Genomic DNA, 17963 nt, shown 5'->3' on the forward strand with positions numbered 1-17963 from the left:
TCATAATTTCTCTTTACAGATCTCGGCATCATAGAAAGCATGGATTCACTTTTCTTCACCCTCCACTAAATGATAATTTCTACATTTAGTATGGCCCTTAAAACTTGTGCCTCCTCATGTAGTGTTTTAGATTGCACCAGGTTTCATTTAGGTTTGTTTTTCTCCCTTTACCTACATTAAAAGGGTTGACCTTGTTGTTCAGTCGATACCTACTAGACTCCATCAGTCTGAGTGGCTGCAAAGCTCATTGCACCAATGCGAAGTGTATCAATTAAATACTGTGTTGTAAGTGGGACATGCGGTGTGTAAACACTCATCACTCAGAAACCAAATGTTGTCATCTAACATTGGATCCTGCCCGTTAAAGCATCAATTACTCACAGTAAGCATTCTAACCCTATAATGCCATTTGTATCATATTTGTTACATGAGATTCTGAGACCTCTATCTTATCAACATGATTAACACTTTCCTTAAAAACCTGTTGTATATAATCTGATACATGTATCCTGCTCCCTGGTGGGTTAATTCATTTCAATTCAGTTCAAAGATACTTTATTAATTAAGTTTAGTTTTGGTCATTTCCAACATGGCTGCTCCCAGTAAATGATGCATTTGCATTTTTCAGGATAATCAATGCTAATTTTTGAGAAGATACAGTAAGAACATCAGAATTCTAAGTAATTTTTTTAAATAAGTGTTTTGTCTATTGAAAAAGTGCATTTTTGTTAAGTGATTAAAATTTTATATTACAAATAAACCGTGTTAAAATGTATCAAATTTGAGACTGCAGGTATAAAATATGCTTTTTCCCTGAATTGACATTTTTCTAATTTTATCTACACAGTACTTACCTAAATACAATTACACATTATTTTGATGACTCAATTAATCTAATCAATCACTGAAATATATTTTAAGTATTTCCACAATTACAATCCCTCTGAAATATGTCTATATTGACCTATGTGTCTATTTTAGATGTCAAAAAGACTTGAGGGAGAAGATGGAAAGAGAAAATACATTGAAAATATCATCAGCATGATAATAGATGGTAATACAAGTGACATAGAGCAGTTGGCAGAAGATGAGGATGAGGATGAAGAATTGACTCCACAGGACATGCATGAAAGTTCAGATAGCTCTGATGAGGAAGACAATCAAGAGGAAAGTGTAGCCAGGACAAGCACAGATGTTGAGGTTCCCACAACACAGGACACAAGTAGAAAGGAGTCAGTGAAGGGCAATGAAAAAAGGAGAGAATATCGATGGGAAAAAAAATACAATATCAAGCTTCATCTGTCGATTTTCTTGGATGTGGTGATAAAGGGACACAGGGCAGGTGTGACTGGACACCATACATGTATTTCAAACAGTTTGTCACCGAAGAAATGTTACGGGAAATTGCCAAAAAAACAAACCTGTACAGTGTGCAAAAACAGGGCAGGTCAGTAAACACAAGTGCCAAAGAGATAGAGCAGGTTCTAGGCATGTACCTGCACATGGGGTTAGTACAGATGTCCAGTGTGAACGCCTACTGGGAGATGGAGACAAAGTTCCCTGCGGTTTGTGATGTGATGTCTTGAAATCGATTTCAGAAATTGCTGACACTCATTCATTTTCAAGACAACCTCACTGTCTCTGATGATGCAAAGAAAGATAAAGTGTGGAAGCTCAGGCCATGGTTACAAAAACGGTGAGAACAATTTCTCCGCATACCTCCTGATGAGTGCCATGCTGTTGATGAAATTATGGTGTCCTTCAAGGGAAAGTCTAATTTCAGTGTCTACATGCATGCAAAACCTCACAAATGGGGATTCAAGATGTGGAGACGTACTGGACAAAGTGGCTTTCTTTATGACTTAGATGTTTGTCAAGGTGTAGAAAATCCAGAGAGAGAAAAGTCTGAAGTTGGTGTTACCGGAGAAATTGGGCTGAAAATGACATCAACACTTCCAGCAGGAAAACGTCACAAGGTCTTTGCAGACAACTACTTTTCATCAGTTCCCCTGGTGCAATGCCTATCTTTATTAGCAGCTTTCAAACAAACAACCAGACACAATTTACATTAATTGCTGTCCACATTAAATCTAATTTGTCTAAAACCTTTAGAGCATAAATAAATACCAATCGTTGTCCTAAAATGAACTACTTTCATTTGATAATGTGTATTTTCAGAAAAGGCACTTGAGTCTTTGCTCCACCTTCTTCTCAAAATTCCCACCAAGCAGTGGATTGTGGGTGATGCCCTTCGCCAAAGTCTGCATCGATATGGACTTGATTTGATTTCTTTGATTGATATGATTTATTGAATTCTTGATTGATTTCTCGATTGATTTCTTGATTTCTTTGATTGATATGATTTCTTGAACCAAGATGGCGCGGAGGAAGGACACCCTGGTGCTAACGTGCGTCGTGTTTTGTTTGTTTTTGTCTGTAAATTGTGTGTCAGCGTGCTCTTACACCCGTGAAGAGCTTCTAAACGTCAGAACATCAACGCCGTTGGACCTACTTCCACTTTTTTTAGTGGGTGTGGCGGATTTGGTCCACTTTTTAATTAAGAAAGTGAGAAGCCGTAGGAGAGGGAATCGTGCGGGAGTGCTCGTGCGTCTACGAAGACGCGGCTCACGTACGCCCTTACCGGGGATCTTCCTGTCCAATGTCCGCTCACTTAGCAACAAGACGGATGAACTTGCTTTGCTGATGAGACGAAACAGAGACTTTTCTTCCTCTTCTGTCTTATGCTTCACGGAGACGTGGCTCAACGAGCAGATCCCGGATTGTGCGCTCCATTTGGAGGGATTCCAGCTCCTCCGCGCAGACAGACAGCGGGTCTTATCCGGAGGAAAGACAAAAGGTGGAGGTGTCTGCTTCTACATCAACAATGCCTGGTGTTCGGATTTGACTGTGATTTCCCAGTACTGCTCTCCTGCCCTGTAATTCCTCTTCATAAACTATAAGCCATTCTACTCCCCACGTGAGTTTGCTTCATTCATTCTGGTCACTGTTTACGTCCCGCCTGGCGCGGACGTGCACGAGGCTCAACGTGCGCTCGCGGAGCAGATTCTAAGTGTGGAACAGACCTTTCCCGACTCTCTAGTTATTATCCTCGGTGACTTTAACAAGGGAAATCTGAGCCAGGAATTGCCTAAGTACAAACAGTTTGTTAAATGCCCGACAAGAGAGCAGAACACGCTGGACCACTGCTACACCACAGTCAGTGGAGCTTATCAAGCCGTGCAGCGAGCTGCTCTCGGCTTCTCAGACCACACCATGATTCACCTCATCCCCTCATATAGGCAGATGCTGAAGCTCTCCAAACCTGCAGTGAGAACTTCTAAGAAGTGGACCTGCGAGGCTGTGGAGGAGCTTCGAATGTGCCTGGAGACAACAGACTGGAACGTGTTTGGATCTGCCACAGACAACTTGGATGACTATACAGACACTGTGACGTCATACATAAAATTCTGTGAGGACAGCATTATTCCAACAAAAACCAGGGTCACTTTTAACAGTGATAAGCCGTGGTTCACACCCAAACTGAGACAGCTGAGGAGGGAGAAAGAAGCAGCCCACAGAGCCAAGGACAGAGAAAGCTACAAGGGCGCTAAGTACCAAAAGAGTTGAAGAAGGCAAGATCCCGGTACAATATGCGTTTAAAGGAGCAGTTATCTGACAATGACACCTCCTCTGTCTGGAGAGGGCTCAGGCAAATCATCAACTACAAGCCTAGGGCCCAACATGCTGCTGACGATCTACAACTGGCTGAACAACTCAACTCCTTTTATGCAAGGTTTGAAATGCAACACCCATCCCCCACACCCCCTACTGCACAGGTTTCTTCAGCCACTCTGGTGTCACATGCCTCCCCCACCACCTTCACCACTGTGAATAGTACAGTCCCCGCTGACCACCCCTCCCCCTCCACTGCCTTCTCAGTGACAGAAGAGGATGTGCTTAGGGTCTTCCATAAGCAAAACCCACGGAGATCTCCGGGCCCGGACGGTGTCTCCCCCGCTACCCTGAGACACTGCGCAGAGGTACTGTGTCCTATCTTCACGGACATCTTTAACATCTCCTTGGAGTCCTGCCATGTTCCAACCTGCTTTAAGCTGTCCACCATTGTCCCTGTCCCTAAGAAACCCTGTATCACTGGACTGAATGATTACAGGCCTGGGCGCTGACGTCTGTAGTCATGAAGTCTTTTGTCTTTTCTCTCCCCCTCGTCCTGACGGACACCCCCGTCACCACTGTGGACTCCTTCCGCTTCCTTGGAACCACCATCACACATGACCTTAGGTGGGAGCCATCCATCAGCTCCCTGATCAAAAAGGCCCAGCAAAGGATGCACTTTCTGCGGCAGTTGAAAAAGGCCAAGCTGCCGGCCCAGCTGATGGTGCAGTTTTACACGGCCATCATTGAGTCCATCCTCACCTCCTCCATCACTGTGTGGTACGCTGGAGCCACAGTGAGGGACAAACATAGACTGCAGCGCATTGTGCGCTCTGCTGAGAAGGTGATTGGCTGCAGCCTTCCATCTCTCCAGCACCTGTACGTCTCCAGAACTCGGGGGCGTGCAGGTCGGATAGCAGCTGACCCTTCGCACCCGGGTCACAGACTTTTTGAGCCGCTCCCCTCAGGCAGGAGGTTACGGTCCATCCGGACCAGAACCTCCCGCCATAAGAACAGCTTCTTTCCATCTGCCGTTAGACCCGTGAATAGATTATAAAAACACAACCATGCTCGTCTTCTGTACTCGACACAACGTCACGTTATCGGCCATGTTACCATTACCTGCCATTTTTTATAGCTGAAAGTTTTATTCTAGTTTTTTTTTTAAATTCTATTTTATTCTATTTTTAATCTTATTATTCATGTTATATGTAGCACATTAGTACCGAAGCAAGTTCCTAGTTTGTGAATTGTTTGTTGACTGACAATGGCAATAAACCTATTCTGATTCTGATTCTGATTCTGACTTGGATGAAGTGCGGATCAAGGGTGCAAAAGGTGCATGGTCAACTTCAGCACTTAAGAAACGGGACAACCTACACACTCGCATCCCTGGACGAGATTTCGCAGTTGAAGGGTGCAACGGTGCGTTTTTTTTTGTATTGGGCCTCAGACAAAAAAAATAATAAAACATAAAAAGCTGAAGGCAGCAAGGTAAAACTCTGGACCAATCAGAGACTGCACCTCCTAACCAATCAATGACCAACAACCATCTAATCTTGCATTTTCAGCCTGGCTTGGTACCACATGGAAGTAAGTATCAATGTGTCAGGCTAGCGGCATCCCAGGTGAAAGAATGTTTGTGTTCATTATAGTCTACACCTTTTGACCTTTAACCTTTATGTTGTAGCTAATTGAAAACTGCAAAGTGTTTTAATGCACTTTTCTTTGGAAGTAGTTTTTTTATATACTTGAATATTTAACACAGCAGAAGAAGCACACTTTTTATATAGTAGCTCTCAAGATAAAAATCACAAGGCACTTCAAAATAATTAAAAATAACAAGAAAAAGGGATATACAATATATCCCTTTGATGCATAATGGTCACTACAGTGGACAGGTACTCAAAATTGTTATTTATTTATTTTTGCTGTTAAGCACAGCTGTTGAAGACTTTATTGCATGTGAGCCCCTCTATTTGGACTTCAGTAAGTCAAGCCACCATATTTCATGTTCAGAATGCACGCTGTCCACTGAGATGGACATGTAATACATTATTAGTAAATTAACAAAATATTACAAAAAATATTTGTTGAAATTTTGTTCATTCACACCTAAAGATTAATGAAAAAATTGTTTAAAAAGTCATGGTTGAAGATTTCATAATTCATGCATCAGAGGGTTAAATAAATAAATAACTATTTTAAAATAAATAAAAGAAAATTTTAAATTTGAAACAAAAAAAGAAGAGGGACAAAAGGAGTGTTTATTTCATATGTTCTCCCCATCATGCATGGGTTTTCTCCAGGTTTCTCCCAGAAGTCAAAAATATTCAGGAAATTTGGAAGTTGCTTTGGATAAAAGCATCTGATCAATTAATAAAAATAGTGAAATACAAAACACGAGTCATAACAGACTGGACACAAAGGTCCTAAACAGTCAAAACAACATTCCTCGGTTCATATTGCCACCACCAGATGTTCATAAAAGGCAGGTTGGCTGTGTAGATTTATGCTTTTGACACCACATCCCAGCAAGAATTTATGAAACCATCAATACATCGAGCTAGGGTATATTTTCCAGCCGTCGACTGTTCAGCTGTAGATTAGCTTTGTGTTGTAAAGAAACAAAGATGTTCTTTCAGCCCATCAGTGCCCTTGTTTGACATTTCTGAATACTCTTAAAATATTTGTTAAGACTGGTTTTCAGAGACATAATAAATCACCTGACAACTTGAACAAACTTTTCTTCTTTCATCACAGCTCACTCTGCCTTTTCGGTTTTAAATCCTGTTTTATAACAACCTCCTGTAAGAGCAGAGAAATCCTGGTCCAAGCACCGAATCAGAGCATCTGCTCGATTTTGTGCATCGTGCCATTGCCACATGATTGGCTGGTGGGGTAATTGCACAAATAAGTGGGTGTACAGGTGTTCCTACAGAGTGACTGTTAATCTCATTGTCTTTGCTAGAGGCTGTCTCATGAGAGGACAGCCTTTTGGCAGCAGTTGCCTCTGTCAAAGGTACAGAAGGTGGTCAAGCTCTACTGATCTGACACAGCAACTTAATTGAAACTATCACTCAGTGCTGCAGTTCTCTCTCGCTCTCTGCTTATTTTTTCCTTTTATTTTATTCCTTCCTGCATTTCTCCCACTCACAGCTGCAAGAACGTATATCTACCCTTTTAAGACTTATATAAGCGCAGAGAAATCAATCGAGAAATGTTGCTTCTCTCTGCCGGCGTTCTTATGATTCCCTTCACCGTTACTAGAATACTGGCTAGTTACAAAGTGACGGAGATAATTAATAAATCATTGCACTTTTCTCTGCTGTTTTCTGCCCAATATGTCAAACCCACAGGTTTAGCCTCAGCAGCAGGTTAGCACTCCTCTGGGGGAAAAAAGATAGTAGAGATCTTTGTGTTTTTATTTTTTTAGTTTTTTTTTTTTTAAATAATCAAATTCTTGCGCCTCAAACATTCAGCATGTGGGGTAGAGAGAAACAAGGCAGAGCTAGAATAAATACCTCCTCCTTGCTGAAGAGAAAAGGGTTAAGCCTATTACTGCAGACCAATCAGAACTGGGGGAGCACTGCAAACCTCCGCAGTAAAAGAGCGAGAGAGAGGGAGTGAGAGAGTAGGAAGAGAGTGGGAGATAGAGAGAGATACTAAGACTGTGGTGGTGTGCACTCCTATCCAGTCAGTGAGACGGGGAGGGAGCGAAGCAAGAGTTGGTTGGATCATTTACAGTCTTCATGGATGAAGAAGAGGAAAGACAAGAGGAAGGAGAATAATCCAAGAAGGACTACTCTTTATGGACTTCTGACACCGAGAAGAATGAGTGAATATTTTTTTAAGGATCCAACAACAATTCTTGAACTGCTCTTGGACGAGGCAGAAGATGAAATGAGCCATTTGCATCGTTAGTTGAAGTCAAACTGTTGGATAGAGAGGAGACGGTGTAGTGACCACAGCAGCTCTGGAGCATCCGTCCCCACCTCGCATGGTGAGATTGAAGCAATAGTCTTAATATACAGCCATCCCATGAATTATGACAGCCACAAAAGCTCAAACGTCTCTGAACAACCAGACAGTATTGTTGAAACATTCTGTCTCTGCGGTTCAGAGCATCAGATGCAAACATCACACAACTCACTTTCTGTATTAGTTGCATGTGTATGGGTATTTTATATTATTCTGGTGAGGACGAGAACTTTAATTGTGCAACTTTGAAATTAATAATCCCACCATTTTGTATTTCTGCTCATTTTTTAGCATGATAGTTTAAAGTATTTGCCTTCTTATTGTAACAGCCTTGTAAAAAGACTGAAACATCTCCCTAAAGAGGCCATTTGGTTCAAGTGCAACGACATGTCTTTGTAACAGGTTACTCAAAGGATCACACTGCACAGAAAATTAAATTGAGTCCGTCTAGTCATGATCATTGTAAGTCTCATCAGTGTTATTATCTGAAATATTCATTATAGATTTAGAAAACAGGAAGGCAAGTTGTTAAATAGTTTTCTTTTGTGCAAACCTGTTTAAAAGTGGTAACATGGCAGCAAAGTGCATCAGGTGCAGGAAAGCAAAACCTCACAGGCAGGTTTTAATGAGAGGATCTATGTTGCATCAGAATGTTTCGATCCATCCCCCAACACCTTCCTCTCCTCTCTCTGCTTGTTCTCACTCTGTTTTTTTCTCATTTATTTTTCTCTTTTCTTTTCTTTTCTTTTCTTTTCTTTCAACCTTCAGGTTACTCAAATCCAAAGATCTGAAGTAGCTACAAGCCTCCCTTTTCCTGAAGTCAAGCCATTCTTTCGGACGACGACCTTCCCATACACTGCTGAATGAAACCACACACACACATTTTGGTGATCATGTGTGTCATGGTGGTTGGACACGGACACACTCACCTCGTCTCCGGTGATTCGGGGCGCAGCGACAAACTGGAGACCCGTGGTCGATTTGCAAGTCAATGTTGACTGGATCCAGTTAGTGAAGACTGATGGGAAAGGTGGAGAGTGAAGGCCTCTTCCATTAGTGCTCTCGGGGGAGACAAGGACCTGGTGGATGATGTCCGAACTCGCTGACCTGTTCCTAACATGTTCTGGACATGTTGCACTCTGGGGAATCTACATGGCTGACTGACAAGTTTGAGTTTTAGAGGACATGCTAATAGATGGAAACTGTTTTTATTAATATTTTTATTTGCACATCTCAAACACAACTCCTTGTCTTCTTGTTGTGGACAAATGAGAAAGCAAAGATTTGGATGTTGGATGCACAACGAGCCAGAGCTGTGCAGAGGAAAAGTCACGCATGTTAATTTGTTTCTCTGGGTTTTGTATCTCTCCTGACCTGGAATATCATCAGACAATAACAAACAAGAGAACCCAGCAAAATCTTGTTCTTCAACGAGGGGTCACAACATCTCCAATGCAAAAGCGATCTGAGAAAGAAGCCGCTGCATACATTTGAGTACAGCTCTTTCCTTTGATTTATTACTTTTGAGGACAAGGGAAAAACATCTGTCTGACCGGAAATAACTTTTCCACGGGTTTGTCTGGATGTAATGCTCCTCTTTTTGGATCTGAGGTGGACTGCATGCCCTGATTACACAGCCCTGGTGTTCAGAGGGAAGGGTAAATGAACGGTCTTTTCTTTTTCTGCACATACTCCATCTAAATGTTCACATCAAATTTAAGAAACTCATCTTAAATTATCGAACTTCATTTGATCAACGCTGTCAGTAATTATGTTTATTTGAATTTTTTCTAATACAGATGAAGCGTTTTTTGACTCACCACTTAGAGTTGGAACTTGTCTGTTTTCAAATTTGATTTTATTGCTAGATTTGGACAAAAATTAAAACTAAAATTGACCACTGCAAATATTGTCTCCCCTGAAGCTACTCTCACAGAATCCAGATTATGAAAAAAAAAAAAAATAAAAAAAAATTAATTTACTTTATTTAACCAAACTTTAGAGTGATGTGAACCTAACCCAAGTACAAAACCAAAACATATTACATACTTAGGAGTGTGTTTCATAGAAAAAGATAAAATTGAAAAATAAAACATGCATGACAAAGCCTAGGTAAAAAACGTGAACACATTAGAGCACAAAGCATAAAAAGGGACATTATTAGACTAATTCAGTAAAAAGTTGTGCATCTTGTTTTTAATTTCAAAATTGTTTTCACAAAATGTTTATCAAATACTTTCAGCTGCGTCTTCCTAGAGATGCTTTAATCTTCATAAATTCTTCCTCTCTCCTTCTCACATGTAGGATAATGCATATTCTTCTCTGCTCAGAAAAAGAAGCCACCATGAGTAACGTCACGGTCACCGACAACACAGAACCCATCAGCCACGCCATGAGTCCGGCCACCCCCGGCCCGTACTCCTACCCCGTCAGTTTTCAGGTCTCCCTGACAGGCTTCCTGATGCTGGAGATCCTACTGGGGCTAAGCTCTAACCTGACCGTGCTCGCCCTCTACTGCATGAAGTCAAACCTCATTAGCTCTGTCAGCAACATAGTCACGATGAACCTCCACGTGTTGGATGTGCTGGTGTGTGTGTGCTGCATCCCTTTAACCATTGTAGTGGTGCTGCTTTCCCTGGAAGGAGACACTGCTCTTGTGTGTTGCTTCCACGAAGCCTGTGTCTCTTTTGCAAGTGTTGCCACTGCTGCCAACGTGCTAGCCATCACCCTTGACCGCTACGACATCTCAGTGAAACCAGCCAACAGAGTGCTGACCATGGGCCGTGCTCTGGTCCTGCTGGCTAGCATATGGGTGCTATCCTTTGCTAGTTTTCTCATACCCTTTATCGAAGTGGGCTTCTTTGCTCAAGGCCACGCTGAACTGAACCAGACAATGGTGGAGAACGTTGTTCACACAAACCAATATTACACTGAACTGGGCCTCTATTACCACTTGCTTGCTCAGATCCCTATTTTCTTCTTCACTGCCATTGTGATGCTCATTACTTACTCAAAGATCCTACAGGCACTCAACATTCGCATCGGCACACGTTTTCACGCTTCACAGAAGAAAAAGGCTCGCAGGAAAAAGCGTCCATCCATGACAGCCATGACAACACAGCAGGAGGCCACAGATGGTTCTCAGAGCAGTGGCAGCCGCAATCCCACCCTGGGCATGCGTACCTCTGTATCTGTCATCATTGCCCTGCGTCGGGCTGTGAAGCGCCACAGGGAGAGGCGAGAGCGCCAGAAGAGGGTTTTTAGGATGTCTTTGTTGATTGTGTCAACCTTTTTGCTTTGCTGGACACCCATCACTGTTCTCAACACTGTCATCCTGAGCATAGGCCCCAGCGACCTCATGGTCAAGTTGAGGCTGGGCTTTCTGGTGATGGCTTATGGGACCACAATCTTTCACCCTCTGCTTTATGCCTTCACACGTCAGAAGTTCCAGAAAGCCTTGAAAAGCAAGATGAAGAAGCGAGTAGTGTCAATCATTGAAGCCGATCCCACCCCAAATAACGCCATTATTCACAACTCATGGATTGACCCAAAAAGGAACAAAAAAGTAACATTTGAGGACAAAGATGCACCGATGAAAGGTCTTTCATCTGAGGATGTTGAGTAAGAGGAACTACTTCTAACAAAGGACTACAGACAAGCAGCTAAAACTGACATCAGGCCAACTTGAAAAAGGGAAAACCTTGATCCAAAGCGGTATTTACTTTTATGTGCAATAACATGTACATAAAAAAGTGGATAATTTATTACTATTTATTGAGAACAAAGGTGAGTTTCATAGATGTAATAAATATTGTACTGTAGATATTGCATGGTCTTTTGTAACATCAGCAGCATACAGTGTGCACATGCAAATCCATGTACAGGATGGGTTGAACAAGGTATATAAATTTAGACAAAAGTAGGAGTTGTTATGTAAACGAATATTTATAATAAATTATGTGTTCACTTCCAATGTAAGCAAAAGGCTTCCTATTCTGCTCTCCTTCGACTGCAATGTTTGTGAATCTGTGTGAGATGAGTGACGTTTATCACTTCCCATTCCTTCTGAGGCCACTACCCTCATGATTTAGGAGTTTACAGAAAGGAAAGTCACACTTAAAGTGAATATTAGTCCACCCATCCATTTTCTTCCGCTTATCCGAAGTCGGGTCGTGGGGTCAACAGCCAAGTCAAGAAGCCCAGATTTCCCTCTCCCCAGCAACTTGGGCCAGCTCTTCTGAGGAAACCTCAAGGCATTCCCTGGCCAGGTGAGAGACACAGTCACTCCGACATATCCTATTTAAAAAGTATTCAGTCTTCTCCTGGTTAGATGTGCCCAGAAAACCTCACCGGGGAGGCGTCCAGGAGGCAGATGCCCGAGCCACCTCAATTGGCTCCTCTCGATGTGGAGGAGCAGCGGGTCTGCTCCGAGCCTCTGATTGATAATTGATCAAAATTAGAGTTTGACAAAAATGAAAAATAAAAGTATGTTTGTGCTTTAACTCCTAGGATCAAGGGCCGTGGGATCTGACAATATAAGATTAATGTGATTAATGTGACAACTCCGGAGATTGTAGAACCGTCTATTTTCTAATCTATCACCCATATGTTCTATTATTTCTGGACATCTCTATGGGCACACAGTATTTGTTTTTTTCTCCTAGCCGAGTGATGCCTTTTGCTATTCTGACTGACACACCAAATAACCAATCAGAACATCTACCGAAGACAAATTCCTTGTAAATGTAATTTTACTTGGCCAATAAATCTGAAATCTGAATCTGAATCTGAAAAATCTGAGTTAGGTAGCGTGTTGGTTTGTTTAGCTGGGGTGCTCGGTAGAGCTGAGGAAAACAATCTAATAATTGATGCATTAAGATGTGGACATAAAATATAATAAATTGTTGAATGAACACACCAGAATCAATGATGGCAGTAACTTGTGCCGTCTCTAAGCGGTCGTTGCATTTATTCTCACACATCTGCTCGATCTGGAAAACTCTGGGTCAATGTTCTGCTCTAAACTTTGCATTTGGCTTCGTGACATTATTTGGGGATGTTCGTTTGTGATTCAGCGAGTCTTTCCACTGTGGCTGCCGACCAGAGCGTTGTTTATCCTGTTTGTGTCATGAGACGGGTTTTTCCACTGAAATAATTATCTAATGGGTAAAATCATTTGTGGATGGGGAACATGTGTGGACAACTGAGACCTTCAGTATTGTGGTTCCTCCGTTCTACCACTAGATGCTGTTCCTAAGCATGGTCTGAGGTTTTCCCATAATTAGGAACATTTCCATGCACAAGTACAGAATGAAGAATACCACATACAACATAAATTTGTTCGAGATACGCAGAGATATGTGCATAAGTATGGTTCATAAATGAAGCCCCAGGTTCCTTTTGTCAGAAAAACAGCCCAAAAGCATGATGTTTTCACTCCCATGCTCTGTAGTAGGTATGATGTTTTTTGGATGCAACTCAGCGTTCTTTCTCCTCCAAACACAGAGCGTAGTTTTTTCCAAAAAGTTCTATTTTGCTTTCATCTGACCATATAGCATTCCCCTAATCATCTTCTGAATCATCCAAGTGCTCTCTAGCAAACTTCAGACAGGCCTGCACATGTCGACAGGCCGGGCACTGCAGGGTTTGAGTCCCTGGTGATGTAGTCTGTTACTGATAGCCTTTGTAACTTGGTCTTGTATGCTTTCCACTTTCTGGTTATTGCTCCCACAGTTGATTTTGTAACACCAAGCTGCATATCTGTTGCAGATTCAATCTTCCTAGCCTGGTGCAGGACTACAATTTTGGTTCTGGTGTCCTTTGACAGCTCTTTGGTCTTAGCCATAGTGGAGTTGGATTTGTAACAGTTTGAGGTTGCCGACAGGTGTCTTATATACTGATAGTGAGTTCCAACAGGTGCCATTAATTCAGGTAACGAGTGGAGGTCAGAAGAGCTTCTTACAGAAGATGTTACAGGTCTTTGAGAGCTAGAAAGATTGTTGTTTGTACGAGACAAAATACTTATTTTTCACCATAATTTGCAAATGCATTTTTTAAAATCTAAAAAAGGGGATTTTCTGGATTTTCTTTTCTCATTTTGTCTTTCATAGTTGAGGTATACCTATGATGAAAATTACTAGCCTGGCCAGCCATGCCAATGCTTCCTTATGGGAAGCAAAGGGCCTAGGAACGCTCCCATTCAAATAATCCCACCCCTGAGATTCTAGCCGACCCAATCGGTGCTGAGCAGCGTACCTCACACACCACGACGCTCAGTTTCTCATGAACAACGAAGATGGCGTCTGAAGTTTGCTGCGGCTCTTTCCTCAGTTCTAAATGACTTGGACCTGTCTTTCAAACCACATAAAGAAGCACTAAAAGCCTTTGCTCTAAAGAAAGACTTTTGCGCCATCACCAGACACCATCTTTGACTACAGCTAAAAAAAACCTGTGTTGCGTGATACAGCCATCATTTTTGCCTTCTTTCTGATTGTTTTGCTTTTTTTTTTTGCTTGCTAGTCCCTCCCCTCATAGTGCTCTCTGCCTCTGAGGCCTAGTCCACACGTAGCCGTAGTTTTTTAAAAACGAATATCCGCCCCTCCAAAAACTTGCATCCACACCACCGCGTTTTAAAAACAAACTCTGTCCACACGTACCCGGATAAATACGTTGTTATGGACATGCCAGACCTGTAGGCAGCAGTACTTCCCCCGTTCTTAACCTCGTCCTTCGTCTGTGATCTTCCGCAAGGAGCAGTAATTCTGCTTGCAAACACAAACAAGCAGAAAGCGCTTGGACAATTGATGGATCGGGTAGTGACAGAGCGCAGCTCTGAGGGCTTCCATGATGCCGGCTAGTGTAAACACAGGTCGCACACGTGATGTCAGCATTTTTTTGTCGCGGAAAGTGACGTTGCGGACCTTAAAACTCCGGTTTTGTCCGTCCACACGCAGACACCCAAAACGGAGAAAATGCAGATCTTCAATTTGGCCGGAGTTTTTAAAAAGATCAGTTTTCGTGTGAAAAACTCAGTTTTCGTGTGGATGACAGGCCAAAATGTAGAAACATATCTACGTTTTGGCAGATCCCCGGCTACGTGTGGACAGGGCCTGAGTATCCAGACCCATCCTCTGTCTGTTCTACACAGAGGGTGCGTCTAGCAACCTAGAAAATTACAAGCCTCATCTTTTGAAGTGGGAGATTTTGCACAAATGGTGGCTAACTGTTTTTTTTTTTGCCCCACTGTATTTATGCATGTAAGATTTGCCACATCCTGGATGTGACTGGGAATCTACCCCATCATAGTGGATGTTGGTTTGGTCACACAGCGCAGGAAGTACTGTTTAGAGTTCAACAACCGCACACACACATTCCACTGACACAACAGAACACCATGCAGCTCATCATTCTACCTGACATAAACCAGATGTAATCAAACCAAGCCTGCTTTTTATTTCTTCATTTTCTTAAAGGCTGGTTCTTTGAGCTGACTGAAAAAGTCACAGTTGACAGATTTTAAAAGAATGTTTCACATATGTGTGTTTCAGATAATAGAATAGAATAATCAATTTTTCATCCAAATACGGCCTTCAGCTCACCAAACACACAAGACGACTCAAGAAAATTAAAAGCAGAAGCAAAACTTTTGCTTGGTAGCTCCATCCAGGTTTTAGAACCTCTATCTGGGATCTGTTCTTTCTTGTTTCCTCATCCTGCAATAATAGATGTAGTAGCTGCAGATTTTGGGGGGGGGGGGGGGGGGGGTGGGGGGGGTCAGAGAATCTTGCTTGTCGTTGACAATTTGATTCATTCTCACATAGCCCGGCTAGGTGACCAAGCAAAGCAGTGAGGTGGAAATTCAGATACAAACTCAATAATCTGAACAAACTTCTAAGTTGTCAATCCAACTAATGTAAGACACCTTCCTGAACAGCCTCTGCTTGAGGAAATAGTTTGTCCCACAACGTTGACAAGCTAACAGCTAGTCTGAGCTCAGCGAAGACCAAAGTTTGTTGCTGCTGGTATTTCAAAACTCATTAAAACTATTTTATGAACATTTAAATTTCCATTAAATTACTCACATGTGCATCTTTGTTGTACTGCTGGGGCACACAGGGCTGAAATCTGCCAGGAATCTATTTATGTTTCTAAAAATGACTGAAATAAACAATTGCTAAGTAAATCTCTATGAAGTAACATTACATTTGACAAAATACAGAAGAAAATATCTTTGCTCTCAAATGTGTTTGGACTAGCCGTTAGCTTATCATTCCTGTTGGCTGTGAATGACACCTCTGGACGGGGGGCCGTTCACAAAGGTTTCTGCAAAATGCATAAAAGTGATTAGTTATAGTTTTGATTTAGGAAAGAAGCATAGCTGAAATATTCCTTTAATACAGTGATTCTAGCTGAACAGTTGCACAAATACTATCAGTAAAAGTTAACATGTGTTACATTAAAAAACAGACATTTTGTTTTACTGTGGAGGCTGAGAAAAATAACATACTTAATAATTCTTGCAGCATAATCACATAAAACACAAAGGACAGCAAAACATTTTGCAGAAAAGTATTATATTTCTTTATAACGCACCATATCAGATACTGCTGTTCATCTTCATTGCTTTTTTTGTGGCTGCTGCTGCTGTGTCATGGTCCTTGTTATTTGTCATGAAAGAACAAGCTGGAATTGTATTCTCAAAGTCGTTGCGGCTCATGGATTATAACCAGCTTTGTATTTTTGGCTCCTTTTGTCTTGTTGACAAGTTTGGCCTAAATAAAAGGGAAATTATTTATTCATGCAACTGAGGAGTTTCAAAGAATGCAAACAAGAAGGGAAAACAGGTTTTATTACATTCTCTCTGTGCTTTGACATCAAATCTAGATGCAGAGTTACAATCTCCATTTGCATGTGAAGCCACGCTCAGCTGAACTCAACTTCATTTAAATCCCCAGGTCAATGATTACATTCTGTCTCTGAAGTGTATATGCACAGTGTGTTCCCGTGCATGCATATCAACGTGCTTGCTGCCTCCAACTCTATATTCCTGTAATTAACTCATCAAATGTGCGCCTTTGCTGTCTCACACAGGGCAGAAAACTGAAGAGCCTTTAAATATCCAGAGAGCACGAAGCTGCAGGTTGCCAGAGTGATTGCTAAAACCTCTATCTAATGCTTCAGCATCTGGTTTGTGGCACAGGAGATAAAAATGATATGGGGAATATTGATGCAGCCGGGGTTCCTGATGGCCCTGCTTTAAACAGGGGAGCGAGGATGTTACAGTGGCTGGAGGGCACATCTGATTGAGAGCTGAGACGGGATCACAGCCAGCAACAGATTGGCTGATGGGGCAAAGAAACTGACCTATAAAGATGACACATTTAACACAAATATGCATGCACTGAGCAGTTATGTGATGTTAGAGAAAAACTCCATTAACCAAATTGACTATTTGGCCTCATTTCCTCAGATTTTCTGATAATCTCATTCTTTTATGCACATACACTGCCCGGCCCAAAAAAGAATTGCCACCAAGAGAAAGGTCAGACTCTGTTACTCTGTTACCTTTAGCTTTGATTATCGCACACATTTGCTGTGGCATTGTTTCGATAAGCTTCTGTAATGTCACAGGATTTATTTCCATCCAGTGTTGCATTAATGTTTCACCAAGATCTTGCGTTGATGATGGTAGAGTCTGACCGCTGCACAAAGCCTTCTCCAGCACATCCCAAAAACTCTCAACGGGGTTAAGGTCTGGTCTCTGTGGTGACCAATCCAGGTGTGAAAATGATGTCTCACGCTCCCTGAACCACTCTTTCACTATTTGAGCCCAATGAATCCTGGGATTGCCATCTTGGAATATGCCCGTGCCATCAGGGAAGATGGAATAACCTGGTCATTCAGTATATCCAGGTAGTCAGCTGACCTCATTCTTGGAGCACATCCTGTTTCTGAACATAGACCTGACCCACTGCAGCAACCCCAGGTCACAGCACTGCCCCCACAGGCTTGTGCAGTAGGCACTAGGCATGATGGATGCATCACTTCATCTGCCTCTCTTCTTACCCTGATGCACCCATCACTCTGGAACAGGGTCCATTAGGACTCATCAGACCAGTTTTTAATAATGAGTTGGACAGTTCTTAACCCAGTTTTAGTCATTTCTGCAATCTCTTTAGATGTTTTCTCTGCTTGATCCAATGATCTGGCCCTTTTCACACACTAACATCTTTTCCACGACCACCAGATGTGTCCTTCCACATGTTTGTTTAAGAAATGAGAAGTACCAGTTGGGGTTAAATAACTTGTTG

The 17963-nt window shown here is 42.0% G+C and overlaps 1 protein-coding gene across 1 annotated transcript; it reads left to right on the plus strand.

Moving 5' to 3' along the window:
* Positions 1–7255: 7255 nt before the first annotated feature.
* Positions 7256–15395, plus strand: LOC107388599 (G-protein coupled receptor 22). Its single transcript, XM_015964165.3, has 3 exons — positions 7256–7675; positions 8422–9311; positions 9958–15395. Exon 3 carries the CDS (start codon positions 9962–9964, stop codon positions 11276–11278), a length of 1317 nt encoding a protein of 438 aa, XP_015819651.1. The 5' UTR covers positions 7256–7675; positions 8422–9311; positions 9958–9961; the 3' UTR covers positions 11279–15395.
* Positions 15396–17963: the final 2568 nt, after the last annotated feature.

Source organism: Nothobranchius furzeri, chromosome 4, assembly GCF_043380555.1.
Source record: "Nothobranchius furzeri strain GRZ-AD chromosome 4, NfurGRZ-RIMD1, whole genome shotgun sequence".
In the NCBI taxonomy this organism is placed as follows: Eukaryota; Metazoa; Chordata; class Actinopteri; order Cyprinodontiformes; family Nothobranchiidae; genus Nothobranchius; species Nothobranchius furzeri.